Raw genomic sequence first — 14,412 nt, forward strand, 5'->3', positions numbered from 1 at the left:
TGTAGCCAAAGTAAAACCATCGTGTGCGTTTTGGCCCACCATCAGGTTATAAAATTACAGAGTGAAAAATGTACATTTTAAAATGGGTTCAGGGACCAATCATAATGGATATACAAAATAAAAATGATGTGATTGGAAAATATTGTTGTGACGTTAATCAAACACCTAGCGACCGCATCAAGGGGTTCAGATCTCTTGGCATAACAGGTAACGTGTTGGCTTAACAGTTGCTGGACCCGGGTTTGAAACTCCTTGAATAGGCTACACAGGTGTCAGAAGTGGGATAGTGCCCGTGAGGCCATTGGAGAGGTGTGTACATGTGAGGCACTTGGTATAGAAAAGCGAGGGGACACACTCTCCTGAAAAAAGGGGTTTGGTCAACACCTAGGAACCTCATCAAGGGGTTTGGACCTCTTGGCGTGACGGTGAAGGTGTTGGCTTGAAAGTCACTGGACCTTGGTTCAAGTCCCAATCAGGGATAGCATCCACCTCTTTTTCACCATTCTGTTCTGGAATTACTGTGTTTACTTTAGTATAATGGTCACCATCCCCCTCAACATCACCACAGAATTACACATACAATAAACAATAAGAACACATTTTTTCCTTTCCCCTAAGCAGGCATTTTACTCCAGAAGTCAGGAGGTGAAACCACATAACATTAACAAAGACTTCGGTGAGTAATGATTTAAGCAACTTTATTGTTCAATTTTGTGTGTGTGTGTGTGTGTGTGTGTGTGTGTGTGTGTGTGTGTGTGTGTGTGTGTGTGTGTGTGTGTGTGTGTGTGTGTGTGTAATCTCCCCCCTTCAACACAAATTAGAACAGAGAATCAAACAAGAATAACAACAACAACAACAAAGGAAACCAAAAACATTCTAGTGTGTAATTGTCTTAAGATAGTAACATATCATTAGAGGATTCCTACCTGGTTATATAAAGGCCCTCCTTGTGTGTTTCACTGTGAACTATCAGCTATGGCCATTTTAGGACACACACTACTAGCACTTTCACTGGTAGCACTGGTCCTATGCTACCCTAACCCACCGACATGCTACACTAAGGTGTTGAGTATGGCTCGAGACCTCACCCATCAGGCAGCGATGATCAAGATGGAACCTGAAACTGTAAGTCCCTTACCATAGAGGGACTGAGCACTGATTGCAGTGGAGTATGCCTAATTTCTCTGTGTGTTTTCCAGAGGCATTGCATGGCGCACATCCCACATCTCTACCTAGATGTACATGTAAGTATGACTGTGGCATTGTGGAAAGTATTGTTGCAGTATTCACTATGTTCTTTTGAGATCACTATTGTGTCTGTTTAATTAAATACATTTCCCTGATGTTGAGATTGCCGAAAAGATAACTGATTTCTACGCCTGATAATTGTTGGTCTGCAACATAAGAACAGAAATTATATTCATCTTGACAGAACGCTTGCATCATGCCGAAGATGAGGCAGTACGTCTTTCTGGTGGACGGCTTGCGTGAACTGCGCTGTGCTTACACCAGGAAAGTGCGGGTGGTGGGTCTCGCGGTCAGGCAACTGCACATGATCATGTCCCAGAGGTGTCACGGGGTAAGAGAGCGACGACTAGCATTCACAGACAGACTAGCTCTTGATCCAGGCTCCCTGTCATTCAGACTCTATGAAACAGAATGGGGAAACAGAGGAGAACCACAGCAAAGCTCAGTAATAACACATAAAGATAGTACTATTATGGGTCAAAATAGTGAGCTTCATGATACAAATGATTGAAAGGACATTCTGTTCTCTGGGATCTTTTGCCATTCTACTGTATGTGGTCAAGGAAATGCATGAAGTTAAATGACCTTTCATAAAATCAATACTCTCATATCCTCTGAAATGACATAATAGTTGTATGCTCTTTGTTATGTCACTTTCCTCATGTTGCGTCATAGTCCTTGCACTGAGCACTGGGTTTTTGTATTTACTGGTGCATTTTAGGGCACTGGCACTCACACGCCTCATATCTCTATGTTTAGGAGCTGGTGTTCACCACTGACGACTGTACAGCCTTGGACCGCCCGCCGATGAGCTGGAGCCGGAAATGACAATGCCACTGTTTGATGGGAGGGAGAGAGAGAGAGAGAGAGAGGGAGAGAGAGGGAGAGAGAGAGAGAGAGAGGGAGAGAGAGGGAGAGAGAGAGAGAGAGGGAGAGAGAGGGAGAGAGAGGGAGGGAGGGAGAGAGAGGGAGAGAGAGGGAGAGAGAGGAAGAGAGAGAGGAAGAGAGAGAGGGAGAGAGAGAGAGAGATAGTTGGTTATTACTGTGTACGATGCAAAACCCTGCAATGGGGAATTCAAACAGATTTAATGACACTGTATGTTTTCTTTGACAAGTTACTTTGCAAAAAATACCTTAGCCTACAAATAAAAGTACATTGACGACGTGTTTATGTTACATTGATGTGCTTGCCTGCTTGCTATCTATGAAAGCCTGGGTTTGAGTTGAAGCCTAAATGTTGTGCTTGTTTGTTTCTTCCTGGGCTGAAATGATTTGAATAAGACATCCTAATATGATACACCGTATGATCCATCATCCATCGTTCCAGATGTGATATGACTTCACAAAGCGTAACATTCTGGACGGCAGAATTTGTTTATTTCATCAAATATAAAATAGCCTTGTGAATTATAGTGTAAAAACGACCAAAGGGACCACATAATGGCAAGACCCAGAAGACTACAACAGACAGTATGTGCTGCTGATGTACCAGTACTATGATTAAATGCCACCTAGTGGCGCTTGTGGGCTATAGAGTGCACCAAAATATATCCTTGTCTGCGTTAAAAAGGCAAACCAAAAAGATCTCGCTCTGAAAAAGATCTGATGTTAAATATCTGATGTGGTTGGTCAAAAGATCAATTAGTGGAAAAAATATAATAATTGGGCTGCCTGTGTAAACTGTGTCCTAACTTCGATCACCAGTCAGTGGCCACATGCAATGGGTGGGAGCTGAACAACTTAACGCCTATCTATCTAAACTGGGACGTCAAGTTCTTCCAACTACATATATCGTGCGTAAACATAACGGATCTGGACATAGAAAACGACATTTCCATTACGGCCGCGGGAGCGACAGGGTGGGGCTTGTCTTTTTACATCGAAGCAACAATTTATCCTCGATAACTTTGCTGCAGCAGGTGGTCACCGTGTGGCAGTGGACAATCACTGTGAATGAATATGGAAATATGAAGTTGTTTTATGACAACGCGTAGACTGATATGAACTGAAGGCTTATTGTCTTACGTGAAAGGTGTGAAAAATGTTTGGTGCGTGCATCTAGAGATCAGGTCGTGTTTTTTTGTACGAATACTTCTTTAGTTCAACACGATTGAGTGAGACTCAAAATAATTGCTGTCTTCAGAAACTTTTATTACATTTTGCGGTGAAACTATGGCTTTTGCTAGATTAAGCCAAATACTTCGCTTGTCTTCTTTTGACATGAAAAAGAAGACAAAGCGATATGAACACGTTCATCGAGACATCAATCCTAATGACCAATGGGAAATTATCGGAGAATTGGGTGATGGAGCGTTTGGAAAAGTTTACAAGGTAAGCATTATGGGTTTGTTTCAATGAACTATTATGTTTATAACATCTTATAATTTTGTATGACTTCAAAGAGATGATCATGGGCAAGTTGTTGCGCACTGAGGGTAGGTGCCACTCCATTTCAGTTGAATCTGCTAGCCCACAGGGGGTACAGGGGCACGTGCCCGGTCATCAAACTTAACGTTTTTTATTTTTTTGTAAATAATGTAAAAAATATTTTGTTTCTCTGTAATATTACTAGCCACCTAGCAATTTTATGAAGTTAGCTCAGATAGTTCCAAATCTCCTAACTAGATACCAAGAAGTCATTTCAGGCTATCAATCAAGTTAGACTAGCAGAATTCTCCAATCTATGGTCAGGCCTAGCCCCCCTCTGGTCCACCCCCAAGCCATCTTCACATACTTTGTGCCCCCTCAGATTTGTGGGGTGCATGACTCCCCTGATAGTATCTCTGCCTATTTGTCAGCCTATAAATTATTTGTAGGCACCACACAATTATATGAAAACAGATGTGCTGACAATTATGGCATTTTTCTTATTTGGGCTGTCAAAACCGGTTCACTCATGTATCCATCTCAAACAACGTGGTTTATCAAGCTCAAGGGGAAAAAGTTGAAATGCAAATATAGGGGTAAATTTATGCAATTTCAAAGTCTTTCATCTGCCTTAGTAAGCATTTCAATCAGCAACATTCTGTGCCCTATTTCTGAATGACATTTAAAATGACTTTATTCTGATCTTTCTGTAGCCATACCAACCCATTTGTGAGGTGTTTAGTTAATCTGAGTGAGCAAATGAACATGATCGTAGGTTAAAAAAAAAAAAGTTAAAGGCTGAGTAATTAATGTTGATTGAGTCAGTCCATAGCGTATCATAAATACCAATGCTTGTGACATCAGATTTATTAATGTTGCCACTTGGACCAGATGTTTCCATGTCAGCAAATTAAGTTATTTGATTGTTTAGGTTTTATTCCTACAATATTAAATTGGCCCATCACCAAATGATGCATTCTAACCTGCTTACTTACAGGTCTTACTAGTTCCTATAAACTAGGTGGTCTGTTAGTTTCCTGTTGGTGTACACTTGCCATCCTCGCTTTCCGATATGAAGACCACTAGCTGTGAAGGCAGTGCTACAAGTAGCTTACTCCGTTTTCCGATGTGAACAAGTGTCATGTGGGTTTTCGTTATCATCAAGAGTAAGAGATGGTTACTTACCACACCCTGAACGTTTGGACTGACAGTAGGCAGAAGGAGAACGTTTGGACTGACAGTAGGCAGAAGGAGAACGTTTGGACTGACAGTAGGCAGAAGGAGAACGTTTGGACTGACAGTAGGCAGAAGGAGAACGTTTGGACTGACAGTAGGCAGAAGGAGAACGTTTGGACTGACAGTAGGCAGAAGGAGAACGTTTGGACTGACAGTAGGCAGAAGGAGAACGTTTGGACTGACAGTAGGCAGAAGGAGAACGTTTGGACTGACAGTAGGCAGAAGGAGAACGTTTGGACTGACAGTAGGCAGAAGGAGAACGTTTGGACTGACAGTAGGCAGAAGGAGAACGTTTGGACTGACAGTAGGCAGAAGGAGAACGTTTGGACTGACAGTAGGCAGAAGGAGAACGTTTGGACTGACAGTAGGCAGAAGGAGAACGTTTGGACTGACAGCAGGCAGAAGGAGAACGTTTGGACTGACAGCAGGCAGAAGGAGAACGTTTGGACTGACAGCAGGCAGAAGGAGAACGTTTGGACTGACAGCAGGCAGAAGGAGAACGTTTGGACTGACAGCAGGCAGAAGGAGAACGTTTGGACTGACAGCAGGCAGAAGGAGAACGTTTGGACTGACAGCAGGCAGAAGGAGAACGTTTGGACTGACAGCAGGCAGAAGGAGAACGTTTGGACTGACAGCAGGCAGAAGGAGAACGTTTGGACTGACAGCAGGCAGAAGGAGAACGTTTGGACTGACAGCAGGCAGAAGGAGAACGTTTGGACTGACAGCAGGCAGAAGGAGAACGTTTGGACTGACAGCAGGCAGAAGGAGCACGTTTGGACTGACAGTAGGCAGAAGGAGAACGTTTGGACTGGCAGAAGGAGAACGTTTGGACTGACAGCAGGCAGAAGGAGAACGTTTGGACTGACAGCAGGCAGAAGGAGAACGTTTGGACTGACAGCAGGCAGAAGGAGAACGTTTGGACTGACAGCAGGCAGAAGGAGAACGTTTGGACTGACAGCAGGCAGAAGGAGAACGTTTGGACTGACAGCAGGCAGAAGGAGAACGTTTGGACTGACAGTAGGCAGAAGGAGAACGTTTGGACTGACAGTAGGCAGAAGGAGAACGTTTGGACTGACAGTAGGCAGAAGGAGAACGTTTGGACTGACAGTAGGCAGAAGGAGAACGTTTGGACTGACAGTAGGCAGAAGGAGAACGTTTGGACTGACAGTAGGCAGAAGGAGAACGTTTGGACTGACAGTAGGCAGAAGGAGAACGTTTGGACTGACAGTAGGCAGAAGGAGAACGTTTGGACTGACAGTAGGCAGAAGGAGAACGTTTGGACTGACAGTAGGCAGAAGGAGAACGTTTGGACTGACAGTAGGCAGAAGGAGAACGTTTGGACTGACAGTAGGCAGAAGGAGAACGTTTGGACTGACAGTAGGCAGAAGGAGAACGTTTGGACTGACAGTAGGCAGAAGGAGAACGTTTGGACTGACAGTAGGCAGAAGGAGAACGTTTGGACTGACAGTAGGCAGGAGAACGTTTGGACTGACAGTAGGCAGAAGGAGAACGTTTGGACTGACAGTAGGCAGAAGGAGAACGTTTGGACTGACAGTAGGCAGAAGGAGAACGTTTGGACTGACAGTAGGCAGAAGGAGAACGTTTGGACTGACAGTAGGCAGAAGGAGAACGTTTGGACACAGTAGGCAGAAGGAGAACGTTTGGACTGACAGTAGGCAGAAGGAGAACGTTTGGACTGACAGTAGGCAGAAGGAGAACGTTTGGACTGACAGTAGGCAGAAGGAGAACGTTTGGACTGACAGTAGGCAGAAGGAGAACGTTTGGAATGACAGTAGGCAGAAGGAGAACGTTTGGACTGACAGTAGGCAGAAGGAGAACGTTTGGACTGGCAGAAGGAGAACGTTTGGACTGGTAGAAGGAGAACGTTTGGACTGGTAGAAGGAGAACGTTTGGACTGGTAGAAGGAGAACGTTTGGACTGGTAGAAGGAGAACGTTTGGACTGGTAGAAGGAGAACGTTTGGACTGGCAGAAGGAGAACGTTTGGACTGGCAGAAGGAGAAGGTTTGGACTGACAGTAGGCAGAAGGAGAAGGTTTGGACTGACAGTAGGCAGAAGGAGAAGGTTTGGACTGACAGTAGGCAGAAGGAGAACGTTTGGACTGACAGTAGGCAGAAGGAGAACGTTTGGACTGACAGTAGGCAGAAGGAGAACGTTTGGACTGACAGTAGGCAGAAGGAGAACGTTTGGACTGACAGTAGGCAGAAGGAGAAATGTCTTGAATACATGAACATTTCACAAAGTGCTGAGGGACGCACAGTAGGGAGTTCCTGGATTTGCACAGTTCAATGCACATTTACCTCTGTCACCTCTCATCACTAACTTCATAATCATTTTGACGCTAGACTACAACTAGAATGATAATATTTGAATGTTCTTTTGTGCTGATTGTTTTCACCACTTATTGTGAACTTTGAGAGAGATGACTTTCTTTTGATGGGCAGCACACTCTGATCTAATGAGTTGCCTCTGCGCATAAAAACCACATCCTCTCTGGGCAGCTTTAAACATAAATAAAAAAAACAGTTTGTCTTCTGTGCCAATATGAATGTACCATACGATGTAATCGCAATGTTGAGATGATGTTCTTCTTTGTTTTTATGTTTATTATCTCGCTGTCATACTGTGTTCAAACCTGTTCCATCTTGCCTAGACATCTTGTCTCATTCCTTACCCTTCAGGACTGAGAATAAAATTGAGTAAACTACAAGGCATCTTTGGAATTTCAACACTTACAATGGAAACGTGATAATAGACAGTCTCTACATCCTTCCTCCCTGGCTACATGTGATCTCCAGCACCCATACAGTTTGGCTGTCCTGGAGTGCATGAGAAGGAGTCAGGGTCAGGAGGGAAGCTGTAGGCCGGGAGAGTGATGGAAGCACGTCCTGTATGCCCGTCAGGCTACTGACTAATCAGTCTGTGGGAAGAGAAGAAGCTCCGTCTACAGTGAGTAGACTTAAGGCTCTGTCTCAACGAATCCTAGATTCCTCACAGCCTCTCTTCTCGCCTCCTTCTCAAAACCTATTATAGAAGAAGATCTGAGGGGCCGTTGGCCTCATGATCTGTGTTTGCTGTACACATCAGGGTAAACAACAGGGCTTTGTTGACATGGTCTCAGGTTTTCCATGTCATGGGGTTATCACGGTATCATGCTCAAGTTGATGGCCCTATTGGCCTGTCAATGTCACTCACCAGATGGTAAGGAGGACATCGTAGTCACTGTCACAGACAGCCATGACTAGAGGTGAGGTACAGTACCTGTCAAAAGTTTGGACACACCTACTCATTCCAAGGTTTTACTTTATTTTTTACTATTTTCTACATCAAAACTGCGAAATAGCACATGGAATCGTGTAGTAACCAAAAAAGTGTTAAACAAATCAAAATCAATTTGAGATTATTCAAAGTAGCCACCCTTTGCCTGGATGACAGCTTTGCAGACTATTGGCATTCTCTCAACTAGCTTCATGAGGTAGTCACCTGGAATGCATTTCAATTAACAGATGTGCCTTGTTAATTTGTGGAATTTCTTTTCATAATGCGTTTGAGCCAATCAGTTGTTGTGACAAGGTAGGGCGTGGTCTACAGAAGATAATCCTATTTGTTAAAAGACCAAGTTCATATGTCAAGAAAAGCTCAAATAAGCAAAATGAAATGACAGTCCAATTACTTTAAGACATGAAGGTCAGTCAATACGGAAAATGTCAAGAACTTTTGAAAAAATAACAATAGCGAGACTATATAAGGGGGTAACAGTACAGAATCAATGTGCGGGGGCACCGGTTGAGGTCATATGTACATGTAGGTAGAGTTATTAAAGTGACTATGCATGGATAATAATAGAGTAGCAGCGACATAAAAGAGGGGTAGCCAATTGATTAGATGTTCAGGAGTCTTATGGCTTGGGGGAAGAAGCTGTTTAGAAGCCTCTTGAGGACCGCCACATGAAAGGAAGACCCAGAGTTACCTCTGCTGCTGAGGAAAAGTTCATTAGAGTTACCAGCCTCAGAAATACCAGCCTAAATAAATGCTTCACAGAGTTCAAGTAACAGACATTTTCCACATCAACTGTTCAGAGGAGACTGTGTGAATCAGGCCTTCATGGTTGAATTGCTGCAAAGAAACGACTACTAAAAGACACCAATAAGAAGAAGACACTTGCTTGGGCCAAGAAACACGACCAATGGACATTAGACTGGTGGAAATCTGTCCTTTGGTCTGATTAGTCCAAATGTGAGAGTTTTGGTTCCAACCGCCGTGTCTTTGTGAGACGCAGAGTAGGTGAATGGATAATCTCTGCATGTGTGGTTCCCACCGTAAAGCATGGAGGTGTGATGGTGTGGGGGTGCTTTGTTGGTGACAGTCAGTGATTTTATTTAGAATTCAAGGCACACTTAACCAGCATGGCTACCACAGCATTCTGCAATGATACGCCATCCCATCTGGTTTGCGCTTAGTGGGACTATAATTTGTTTTTCAACAGGGCAATGACCCAAAACGTACCTCCAGGCTGTGTAAGGGCTATTTGACCAAGAAGGAGAGTGATAGAGTGCTGCATCAGATGACCTGGCCTCTACAATCACCCGACTTCAACCCAATTGAGATGATTTGGGATGAGTTGGACTGCAAAGTGAAGGAAAAGCAGCCAACAAGTGCTCCGCATATGTGGGAACTCCTTCAAGACTGTTGGAAAAGCCTTGCAGGTGAAGTTGGTTGAGAGAATGCCAAGAGTATGCAAAGCTGTCATCAAGGTGAAGGATGGCTACTTTGAAGAATCTAAAATATAAATATATTTTGATTTTGTTTAACACGTTTTTTGGTTACTACATGATTCCATGTGTTATTTCATAGTTTTGATGTCTTCACTATTGTTCTACAATGTATAAAATAGTCAAAATAAAGGAAAAACCCTTGAATGAGTAGTCCAAACTTTTGACTGGTACTGTACATAAATCTCCCCACATGTGCTATTGCTGAGACCGGAGCATGTCCCACTTCCTGCTGACCCGTATGTCACAGGATGTTTTTTATCTGTACGGCCGCCGCCAAACCCTTAAGCACAAGTGCCGAAAGGTTCCCTTTACTTTTTAATGGGACATGTGCCGCTGCGCAGGCTTCCTGGCTGCTGCTGCTTGGTACTGTACGTTTTCCTAGTTGCCTTAGTTAGCCTAGCATTACCTGAGTAATGCACCCCAAATACCACCTTATTTCCTATATTGTGAACTACCTTTGACCACAAAGTACTAGTGCACTATGTAGGGACTAGGGTGCCGTGGTGATAGCACTTTAGTGCTCCAGAGCTGGTAATCTGTGGGGTCCAGTTGTGGCCGGCCTGGCTGATAAGTGCTCTCCTGGGTGGGTGTGGACAGCACTCTCCTTTGTGACGATCTCTCACTCACCACGCTCTCCTGTAGAGGCTCGTCCCCCATGACTTCCCAGCACCCTGTCGGTATGTCTGTGGCAGGTTGCCTTGGTGACTGTCTAGAGTTGGAGTGTGGGCGAGGGAGTAATTTTTGTGAGAACATCATGAGTTAACTTGTCATAACTGATTTAGTGGTTTTGAAATACATTGACGCTAGCCTATATCAGAGGCAAAGCACAATACATGATGTAACAGCACTGCTAAAGTAATCAAACAACACATGCCTTTTGTGCAGTCTATCAAAGCACCATGTTTCACGTTTTCATCAAGTTAGGAGACACATTTACAAATAATAATAAAAAAAATGTTTTTATTAGTAAGGGCTTATATAGTCCTGTTTCACTGTATGTACAAGTGGTAACCTGTACAGGTGTGAAATAGAAATGTGTTTTTTGCACACCTCTCTCCCCCTGAGACACAGCAAATGTACTGGACTATATTCTATTTAGTCATGCAAACAGATATAGGATCTTAATTTGAACCTGTTTGCTACAGCAGGAAAATAATCCTGCAGCAAAACAAAATGTAAATTATTATTTGGACATTTTTGTAGGGGTTGATACATTTTCCTTAAGGGAAAATCAAGTTTGTAATTTCAAAGTGGAAATTATAAACTTTCAGAGGCCTTTTTTTTTCTTCCGAATACACTAAATATTTTACATTTCCTGCATTGCAGGAACATTCTCCTGCAACAGGGTGATCAAATGAAGATCCTACATCAGTACTGACTCGATAGCTCTATGTTCGAGCTACAGTGTACTAACCTGCCTATCCTAAGAGACGTGCTGCAGCGAGTTCTTCACTGTTGTTTTGAGCTTGAAACCTTTCACAATACCTCACAGCGAAACCACCACATCCTCAGACAGCAGCACTATTCCTTTTGGGGTTCAGCATTTGAACTTCTCTGCTGTGTCCTACATCCGTGAGGAACAACTGTAAAGAAAGCTACAGTAAGAATTCAACCCTGTATAATCCTCAGCTTATATAACACAAGAGAAGTAGAATGACCCCAGTGGAAAGAGAAAAGGCTGTGGATGGCTTAGAATGTGATGGCTGTCTTCTGGGGGAGTGAACGTTTAAACTTGGGATCACTAACAGGTTTCGATCGTCATAAAGGGAAAAAGGAAACAAATAACGCAACAATGCTTTAATGTTAGTAAGAGGAGATATGCATCTTTCAAATTATTTACCACGGATATAAAGCACTGCACATCATTATCGTTGAGAAAGGCAAACGACAGCAACAGTCCTGTATGGCAATACTTTTGAGACGTTACATGAGAAGGTGGTGAAATGCAAACTTTTCAAGGTGTAAATGAGGTACAGTAATGGTAGTACAGGTGCAATGCTGAACCATCTGAAAATGACGCACCGTGAGACCCAAATCATTGCTGGCAGCACCACAGGCCCCACGCAACAGACATTAGACAGCTTCACACAGAAGAGGTGCAATAAGGGACTGAGTGAGAAAATGACAGCACTGATTACAGAAATGATTGTAGTTGATATGCAGCCATTGTCAATGGTAGAGGATGTTGGCTTCAATTCCCTGATGCCATTATCTAGAACCAGACTACAACATGCCATGTCGAAAAAACTGTGATGGCCCGGAAATTCTATAACGATTCCTCTGCAAGTACAAAGCACGAGCTCTCAAACCCCATACGTTTTTTATTTATTTTTACAAATCGATACTTGGAGTCAAAGAATCTATACAATATCGTCTAAAATAATATTGCAATAAGCAATTGTATAGATTTTTTCCCTCTATAGTGTAGTACTTATCAGGGCCCTATGGGTCCTGGTTAAATGTAGTGTACTACTTATCAGAGCCCTGGTCAAATGTAGTGCACTACTTATCAGAGCCCTATGGGCCCTGGTCAAATGTAGTGCCCTACAAATGCAATAGGGTTTCATTTGGGACACATCTATGTGCAGCAGCAACATCACAGTAGCGATTAACACTAATCAATAGCTAGGCTAGTTAGTATCCTGTTATTTCTGTTCAGTAGGATACAATGCATTTCAAACATTATCATGTTCATTGTACTTCTAGAGAACTCTGCCAGACTTTATGCAGAATCCTAGACCTACTTTTGATAAATAGAATGGGATGATAGCCACACGCATGATAAAGGCTTTTATCTCAAGCGACTGACTTAACGCATACAGCAACTGCCCCCCTTTTGTATGCCCGTGGACTAATTACACACTCAGTCGAGGGTCTCAACTTCCTGTTGACAGTTATAATGGGTACAATTTCAACATTTGGTTGTGCATCAGCATTTTTTTTTTTTTTGATTGGTAAATTAGTCTAGCGGCCAGCTATCTAAACTTGTAGTAAGCATGGTCAAATTACCAACCGGGATGGAGCCCATTGATCATCAGTTATAATACACTGCTCAAAAAAATAAAGGGAACACTTAAACAACACAATGTAACTCCAAGTCAATCACACTTCTGTGAAATCAAACTGTGCACTTAGGAAGCAACACTGATTGACAATAAATGTCACATGCTGTTGTGTAAATGGAATAGAGAACAGGTGGAAATTATAGGCAATTAGCAAGACACCCCCAATAAAGGAGTGGTTCTGCAGGTGGTGACCACAGACCACTTCTCAGTTCCTATGCTTCCTGGCTGATGTTTTGGTCACTTTTGAATGCTGGCGGTGCTTTCACTCTAGTGGTAGCATGAGACGGAGTCTACAACCCACACAAGTGGCTCAGGTAGTGCAGCTCATCCAGGATGGCACATCAATGCGAGCTGTGGCAAGAAGGTTTGGTGTGTCTGTCAGCGTAGTGTCCAGAGCATGGAGGCGCTACCAGGAGACAGGCCAGTACATCAGGAGACGTGGAGTAGGCCGTAGGAGGGCAACAACCCAGCAGCAGGACCGCTACCTCCGCCTTTGTGCAAGGAGGAGCAGGCGGAGCACTGCCAGAGCCCTGCAAAATGACCCTTAGCAGGCCACAAATGTGCATGTGTCTGCTCAAACGGTCAGAAACAGACTCCATGAGGGTGGTATGAGGGCCCGACGTCCACAGGTGGGGGTTGTGCTTACAGCCCAACACCGTGCAGGACGTTTGGCATTTACCAGAGAACACCAAGATTGGCAAATTCGCCACTGGCGCCCTGTGCTCTTCACAGATGAAAGCAGGTTCACACTGAGCACATGTGACAGAGTCTGGAGACGCCGTGGAGAACGTTCTGCTGCCTGCAACATCCTCCAGCATGACCGGTTTGGCGGTGGGTCAGTCATGGTGTGGGGTGGCATTTCTTTGGGGGGCCGCACAGCCCTCCATGTGCTCCAGAGGTAGTCTGACTGCCATTAGGTACCGAGATGAGATCCTCAGACCCCTTGTGAGACCATATGCTGGTGCGGTTGGCCCTGACTTCCTCCTAATGCAAGACAATGCTAGACCTCATGTGGCTGGAGTGTGTCAGCAGTTCCTGCAAGAGGAAGGCATTGATGCTATGGACTGGCCCGCCTGTTCCCCAGACCTGAATCCAATTGAGCACATCTGGGACATCATGTCTCGCTCCATCCACCAATGCCACATTGCACCTCAGACTGTCCAGGAGTTGGTGGATGCTTTAGTCCAGGTCTGGGAGGAGATCCCTCAGGAGACCATCCGCCACCTCATCAGGAGCATGTCCAGGCGTTGTAGGGAGGTCATACAGGCCCGTGGAGGCCACACACTACTGAGCCTCATTTTGACTTGTGTTAAGGACATTACATCAAAGTTGGATCAGCCTGTTGTGTGGTTTTCCACTTTAATTTTGAGTGTGACTCCAAATCCAGACCTCCATGGGTTGATAAATTTGATTATTTCCATTGATAATTTTTGTGTGATTTTGTTGTCAGCACATTCAACTATGTAAAGAGTATTTAATTAAAAAAAGTATTTAATAAGAATATTTCATTCATTCAGATCTAGGATGTGTTATTTTAGTGTTCCCCTTATTTTTTTGAGCAGTGTATATTAAAAATGTAAAGATTTGCCTCCACCCTATGGCAAAATGTGTAGAATTGCAGGAAATTAACTTTAAAACACATGATTTATCTTCACTGTCATGAGGGGGGGGTATGGATTTGCCCATCTCTTTATTGTCTGTA

The 14,412-nt window shown here is 43.8% G+C and overlaps 2 protein-coding genes across 2 annotated transcripts in view; both read left to right on the top strand.

The window, feature by feature from the left end:
- Nucleotides 1-830: 830 nt before the first annotated feature.
- Nucleotides 831-2,132, top strand: zmp:0000001268 (CYTL1 domain-containing protein; the record flags this gene model as incomplete). Its single annotated transcript, XM_055941981.1, is given in 5 exon segments — nt 831-877; nt 879-1,125; nt 1,200-1,244; nt 1,433-1,579; nt 2,008-2,132. Coding segments are annotated over 5 exon segments (555 nt in total), but the record flags the coding sequence as incomplete, so codon positions are not given.
- Nucleotides 2,133-2,948: 816 nt separating this feature from the next.
- The window catches only part of stk10 (serine/threonine kinase 10), a 56,022-nt gene continuing 44,558 nt past the window's right edge, over nt 2,949-14,412 (top strand). Inside the window, exon 1 of the mRNA XM_055941982.1 lies at nt 2,949-3,579. Coding sequence (XP_055797957.1) covers nt 3,421-3,579 — 159 coding nt within the window. The 5' untranslated portion in view covers nt 2,949-3,420. The remainder of the gene's footprint in view (nt 3,580-14,412) is intronic.

This window comes from Salvelinus fontinalis, chromosome 13 (assembly GCF_029448725.1).
Source record: "Salvelinus fontinalis isolate EN_2023a chromosome 13, ASM2944872v1, whole genome shotgun sequence".
Taxonomy (NCBI): Eukaryota; Metazoa; Chordata; class Actinopteri; order Salmoniformes; family Salmonidae; genus Salvelinus; species Salvelinus fontinalis.